The sequence below is a fragment of the Gigantopelta aegis genome, chromosome 5 (assembly GCF_016097555.1).
Source record: "Gigantopelta aegis isolate Gae_Host chromosome 5, Gae_host_genome, whole genome shotgun sequence".
In the NCBI taxonomy this organism is placed as follows: domain Eukaryota; kingdom Metazoa; phylum Mollusca; class Gastropoda; order Neomphalida; family Peltospiridae; genus Gigantopelta; species Gigantopelta aegis.
In genome coordinates, this window is record NC_054703.1 from 10,024,286 (window position 1) to 10,031,580 (window position 7,295).

The 7,295-nt window shown below is 36.1% G+C and overlaps 1 protein-coding gene across 1 annotated transcript; it reads right to left on the reverse strand.

Annotated features, from left to right (window-relative positions):
* Window positions 1-1,706: 1,706 nt before the first annotated feature.
* Window positions 1,707-2,837, reverse strand: LOC121372929 (nociceptin receptor-like). Its single transcript, XM_041499364.1, has one exon. It carries the CDS (start codon window positions 2,835-2,837, stop codon window positions 1,707-1,709), a length of 1,131 nt encoding a protein of 376 aa, XP_041355298.1.
* Window positions 2,838-7,295: the final 4,458 nt, after the last annotated feature.

Here is a 7,295-nt window from a genome sequence, read left to right on the forward strand (position 1 = left end):
TATTCACAAAGGTCATATCAATCTGGACTACATTACAGTACCACCAATCCCAGAATTTACGTACTAAATATATACAAGCACTTAACATTCTAAACAGGAAAATAAATTCCATTGTTATATGTATAAAGGTTATATAAGTCTGGACTACTTTACAGTAACACCGAGCCCAGAATCTACGTACTAAATATATACAAACTCTTAACATTATAAACTAGAAAATAAAATACATTGTATTTTTATATTTATATTTATAAAGGCCATATCGGTCGGAACTACTTTACAGTAACACCAAGTCCAAACTCTACGTACTAAATATATACAAACTCTTAACAATATAAACAGGAAAATAAATTAAATTTTAGTTTTGTATTTATAAAGGCCATATCGGTCGGAACTACTTTACAGTAACGCCGAGCCCAAACTCTACGTACTAAATATATACAAACTCTTAACAATATAAACAGGAAAATAAATTAAATTTTAGTTTTGTATTTATAAAGGCCATATCGGTCGGAACTACTTTACAGTAACACCAAACCCAAACTCTACGTACTAAATATATACAAACTCTTAACAATCTAAACAGGAAAACAAATTAAATTTTAGTTTTGTATTTATAAAGGCCATATCACTGGGAACCATCTTACAATGACACCAAGCCCAGTAATTCGAACGGTATGCAGAATGATAAATACATGTAGCCCGAATTTGTACGCCAAAAAACTCCAACACACAACACAAAAACAACAACAAAAAACAAACCCAAAACAAACAAACAAACAAACAAACAGAAAAAATATACGCGATCAAGAAGGTATCTCTGCACAATACAGAGTCGAATTGGAATTTGTCAAATTAGTGATTGATTTTATGAATCTTATCTAGTGCTTCAACTATAGGCGGACAGTCACAGATCAGGAGATCCATTACTGGACAATAAATCCTTGTTCCACTCATGATAGAGTTATTAGAAAATGTAATAACAATTAAAAATAGTATTCAAGGGCATAACATAATATGTTTAAATGTTATTATTTTAAGCTTCCCGTGCAATTAGACTGCCGGTGTATTTGAAAAAAGGGGAAATGATTCTCAATGTGTCCTAGATCAACACAAATTGGTTCTGTTGTAGCATTTGTCAATATTCATGCAAGGGCATGTTATATAAAAAAAAAAAATTAATTATATTATGAGTGTTATGTTGCGAATTATGGTAAGCTAAATATTTAGTTCTGCGTATATTTAGTACTTAATCGTTCGTAAAATATAATAGTATTTTGAAAGATAACTAAAGAACGCCTGGTTCGAACAATATTCTGGAAGAAAAACAGTACGTAAATAAAACGTATCTCTTTTTTATTTTTCGTCAAGCTAAACTGGAATTATTTATTCACAACAATAGTAACAGCATACTATACTATTGTTTATAGAAATGATAATTCTAAACGTTATTAGATGTATCGATTAATTGTGTAAATTATGGTACAATAATTCCCGAACGTGTGACATGAGTATTATATATCGACATGACACTTCTAAATTTGTTATATATAACATATTCCTCATCAATAAAGTCAATAATATAAACTATGGATCTGGCGTTTTTGAACATGTGACATGAGTAGTATCTATGCACATGACACTTCTAAATTTGTTATATATGATATATTATAATAATATTATAAGTATAATGTCAGTAATGTTGACTATGGATCTGGCATTTCTGATCGTGTGGTATTTGATGTAGCCACTGACAATGAACTATCATCGGCATTTACTGTGGAACCAACACTAGGTGCTGGTACATTATGTTGTGTTTGTTTCCGCTTGTCAGAGAAGCATCCGAGTTTTCTCTTCATAATCTGTCGATAGTTTTGTGAACTGGCCATCAAGATGAAAAAGTTTTGTGCGAAATTCAGCAAGTAGATTATATGCAACGCTGGCCACAATCTATTGCTTAGTAACGCGGCTTTTCTGTCTGTTTTCAGTAACAACAGCAGTACAAAGACGACATCTGAAGTGGAGACTGGCAACAATGTTACGAAGGCCAGTATCGAGATTAACACTAGGGGGCGTGTTGAACTGTCTTTCGTAGACTCTGCCCTGTTCCTTATGAACGTGTTTCGAAACTCGTTGCTACGTTTGATGCGGGCGATTATTACAATGTTGAAGATGAGGATAACAACACAGGGCAGCAAAGTAGATACTATCAGACGAAGGAACATGAAATAGTAGGTGATCCGTCCGGCCGATTGACATCTGTCATATTTCAAATTCGCTACAACCAAATTTGGTATCAATAACACGATGGTTGCAACAACTATGCACGAACAGACTGCAATGGCTTTTTTCATCGTACAGAATCTTCCCCGCGTTAGCGGAAAACAGACGCATATTAATCTGTCGAGAGTAAGTCCTACCACCAGCCATGGCGACAGAAACTTCGTCAGTAACTGGTAGCCGATGACAATTTTACACAGAGCGTCGTTCATGTCTGCAACCATCGGCAAATTAAAACGTATTTGAGTCTGCTGAAACACCGCTTCACTGAGGACGAGACTGTCGGAAACCGCAAGGAATTTCAGGTACACGCTGTAGGAGAGTGCTGATATCTTGGAGTCGCTCATCATTATGAACTGCAGGATGTTTCCAATGGTACCTACTATGGCTATAGCCAGAACAGTGGCCCAGTGGCCCCAGCCATGTAAATTGAAATATGGCCAGCCATCTAGAGATGGACCAAAATTAGGTCTAAGTTCTCTATCAGAATAGTTTCCATTATCAACATTGGTAAAGTTGGATGTTTGGTTTGACCAAAATGATGACGGTGTCGACATGCTTCAAATACGATGTCTTCAGAGAATCATCTGCAAAATACAATAGTTATTATTAAAGATACAAACTCTGATAACAACATCTTGCATAATGATAAAAAAAATGCCTACAGTATTAAAGGGATATACCCAAGTTTTTAAACACTAAGGCATATTTTTCATTATTAGAACCGTTTATTATCTCTAAAATCAAACTTTATTGGCATTTTATCGTTTAGGTTATCCATTTCCGTACAACCGAAGTGTTTCTGGTCATCCTGGCGTTTCTAATACCACAAAATGCATTTTGTTTTCATCTTTTTAAAAACGTACGTGCGTCTGAGAAGTAACGATTAGGTACCGGTATTTGCTTTGTCTGTCTATTTTAAGGGCATTTCAATATCACAGACTCTTGTTTCACTCTGTTGTATCCAAATTTGTTGTCGGTTTGTAAATTAACCAAACTTTGTGTTCATGTTTACGTGTTGAAACTATGCTCTGAGTGTGTGTGTGTGTGTGTGGGGGGGGGGGGGGGGGGGTGAGTATGTAGTAGTGTTGGCATAAAGTGCTCCCACTGGCAGTAGTTAGTGGGAATTGCCCTATTAGCTTAGTCGGTAGAGCACTGAATTATCGTACTAAAAGTCCGTGGTTCGAATCCGCTGAGTGGAGGACCATTTTTCACCCCCCATACACATATACCAGTTGCTGGGATCTCCCGAAGAATGATATTGGATGGTAAGATACTACAGGGTTAAGGAATATAAATATATCGATATCGTAGCTTTAATTAAATACCCGTGTTGTACTCATTGCCATCGTCAAATAAGCCATAATAATAAATATGGTCATAATAAAACCAGTATTCAGATTTTGTTTTCTATTACATCTTTTATAGTCTACACCTATTTCCATGGGCTCAACTTCAGGTCTGACGTCTAGGGTTTGTGATAAAGTTAAAAAACAAAACAAAACGACATCACCAAAGCACATTGATTCATTAATCATCGGCTTTTAAGTGTGAAACATTTGGTAATATATACATTAAAGAATTGAACGTTATATTTTTGACGTTCATGCGATGATAAACACCAAAACCGTTTTACACACTGTAGCGCGTTAGCGCGAAGTAATGAATGAATGAATGAATGTTTAACGACACCCCAGCACGAAAAATGCATCGGCTATTGGGTGTCAAACTATGGTAATTCAAAACAAATTTGTTGATCAACATGAATATAAAAATTCAAGAGTCAAATAAAAACACAGTGTACAGAACTGTGGAAAAAATACAAATATCACAGATATATAAAATTAAAATTTAGAATAAAAGTCCGTATCGCGTAAAAATTGCAATAAAAGTTCTGGATGGAATCGAAATGATTCCATCACATTTCTTTGTCCAAATATATCTTTTCGAGTTGCTGTTAAATGTGTACACTCCACCAAAATGTGTCGCACAGTCAGAAGACACTGATAATGCTCACACTTATCGCGAAGCCGTCCATACACAATTCCAAATGCATTAATATTGCCATTATACAAAACTATATTTTAAAAAACCAATCGAACTCTATTTCACAATGATTTACAACTGTATCAATACACAAATAAGGGAATTCTCTGAAAACGTTACATTCATTTTTTTCCCGTCAAATATCCGATTTTATACATTTTAATTTTCTGAATCCAATATGGATATACCAGCCTCGGTGGCGTAGTTGTTAGGCCATCGGTCTACAGGCTGGTAGGTACTGGGTTCGGATCCTAGTCGAGGCATGGGATTTTTAATCCAGATACCGACTCCAAACCCTGCGTGAGTGCTCCGCAAGGCTCAATGGGTAGGTGTAAACCACTTGCACCGACCAGTGATCCATAACTGGTTCAACAAAGGCCATGGTTTGTGCTATCCTGCCTATGGGAAAGCGCAAATAAAAGATCCCTTGCTGCTAATCGGAAAGAGTAGCCCATGTAGTGGTGACAGCGGGTTTTCTCTCAAACTCTGTGTGGTCCTTAACCATATGTCTGACGCCATAAAACTGTAAATATAAGTGCGTCGTTAAATAAAACATTTTTTTTTTCTTTCCAATATGGATAAAACGTTATACAATTTAAAATAACTGAACATCAACTGATAACGCAACGAGGGTTTTTTCTCTCAAAAATATCAAACGATAATTAATTAAGAATTGAACTTAAATTGGAAGATTTGTTATAAAGCTGTTACAGTACGATTTTGAATTAATTAGCATAAGGGAGAGCGTCAACTTATTTAATTAATTAGCATAAGGGAGAGCGTCAACTTATTTAGAAGATGTATTAGTTAATATATTAAAATTGCAGTTGTCAAAAGTTGAATTAGTGAAAAGTGAATGTGAACACCGACTTGAAATGGATAAAGTAGGCCCGTAGCCAGGAGTTTGAGAGGGGGGAGGGGTCGTTTAGGATTATGGTGAGGCACGAGGCCGCGAAGCGCACGAGTTATTTAAGGGTGCCCTGGGGCATATTGAACAAAAAAGTCACCGGAAAGGGGGGGGGGGGGTTAAACCGACCCCCATTGGCTACGGACATATAAAGTGGTTTCAGTGTTATTCTGTGTGTGGATTTCAGAGGAAGTTTGTGATTGTGTGATATTATTATCGGAAAGGACAGGTCGCGTAATTGTGCACTTTCGCGCGCGTAAGTTGTCGGTTTCCAGGGCCTAATTCACAAAGCTCTCTTAGGCTCCTCTTTGCAAGTATTTTAGCATTGCACTGCCAGATCGCAAAATTGCGAGAGTTTAGTGAATTAGGCCCCAGGTGTTTTGTCAAATGTGACAGAGCTGCGCTCATGTCTCTCTTTTGATTTGTCAAGCATTCTCTGCTATAACTTCTAATAGAAGCTTCATTTTTGTGTCTCAGTTCAAAACCGAAGTCGTTTAAAGCCTGAATTGTCACTGTCACTTGCAGTACAAGCGATCCTGGGATAAAAATGGAAACGATGGAATCCTCTGGGATTCCGTTCTGGTTTTATTTGTTAACCGAATAATGAACGTTGTTTTTGTTAGATCACGTGATAGCATTTTAACCAATCCAGACGCCTATTACAAAACAGCTTTTGGCAGGTTTGTTTTACGACTACTGAATCATCCATTATTAATTTACTTAGTGCCTTCCTTTCACCTTATATATATATATATATATATATATATATATATATATATATATATATATATATATATATATATATATATATATATATATATATAATTATTTTATTTCAATATACCTTGTGTTATGATGTGTATGAAGACCTCAAGGAACTGGTCTCTACCGGGAGGTGGTGTCCAACTTGAATGTGACCTTAATGTGCAATATAATATACTCTTCAAAAACGTAGGGGAGCCTAAAATATTAATGTTAATATCAACTATTAGACCGAACATACGTTTTGACCACAGGCATCCTAGTAAAGAACGTTCAGGTCTGTTTATCACCACACCAAAGCACATTCCATAGTTTGCACATGCATCACGCAGTTGCTCCGTACACGTGCGTGAGGTGTCATTCTCGATTTTGACAATTTCCAGAAAGGTCCATTAATCACTGTAGAACATTATTTCTGTCAATCTATTTCATTTTGTTGATCATACAGTTGTTATCGTTTTGTTTTTAGTCATTTTTACTGTTTGAATTTGCGATTTATTGATAAAAAAAACAACACGTCAACTTTCACATTTCACTTCTGACCCCAATTGTCCTTCAAGATCTTCGGTGGTCATAAAACCTACTGTAATACTGAACTACTGGTTGTAATGTTTGCCCAATTAATTCACTGTTATCATACAACCTTTCCCCACAGCTAGTATACCTTAGAATGTTGGCAATTGTACATTCGTTTTAGAGTTCCCCTACTTTTTTTGAAGAGTATATATATATCAATAGGTGTTTAATGCATGACCTCACCCTATCTCTAAAGTTTTCCTCCCTCTCTCTCTCTCTCTCTCTCTCTCTCTCTCTCTCTCTCTCTCTCTCTCTCTCTCTCTCTCTCATTTGCAAAACATATAACATATAAGAGTATAGTTTGTATTTATCTTCATCATTAGTAGCAATGTCGTTAGCAATACGAATTTGTTTGCCCAAAAAGATCGGTTTGCCTTAACCGTCTACAGAATTTGTATATATAGCCCGCTAAAATATATTGAATAGTGGGTTTTTGGAGTGGGAGAACATTTTAATAATGTTCCCACAAGTGTGTACACTGTGTCGTTTAGTTTTTTCTTGGAAATGTTAATTATGTTTTACTTTGCCATTTTCATTTTGTCGTGGTGTGTTTTGATGGGATTTGTCTTATTTTTGTTTGCGTTTAATACGTTTTCATTTCCTCTGGTTAGTTTCCTTAGTGTTTTGTTTCCATGCGTGCTACTGTCTCGTTATTCGTCTGTTCGTCTGTACAGGCACGGCGAACTCCAGTAGACATTAGGTGGCTGACAGATCGAGGAATCAA

What these genes read in the sequence shown, in the direction of transcription:
- LOC121372929 (XM_041499364.1), bottom strand. Translation starts at nt 2,837, where the DNA reads ATGTCGACACCGTCATCATTTTGGTCAAACCAAACATCCAACTTTACC.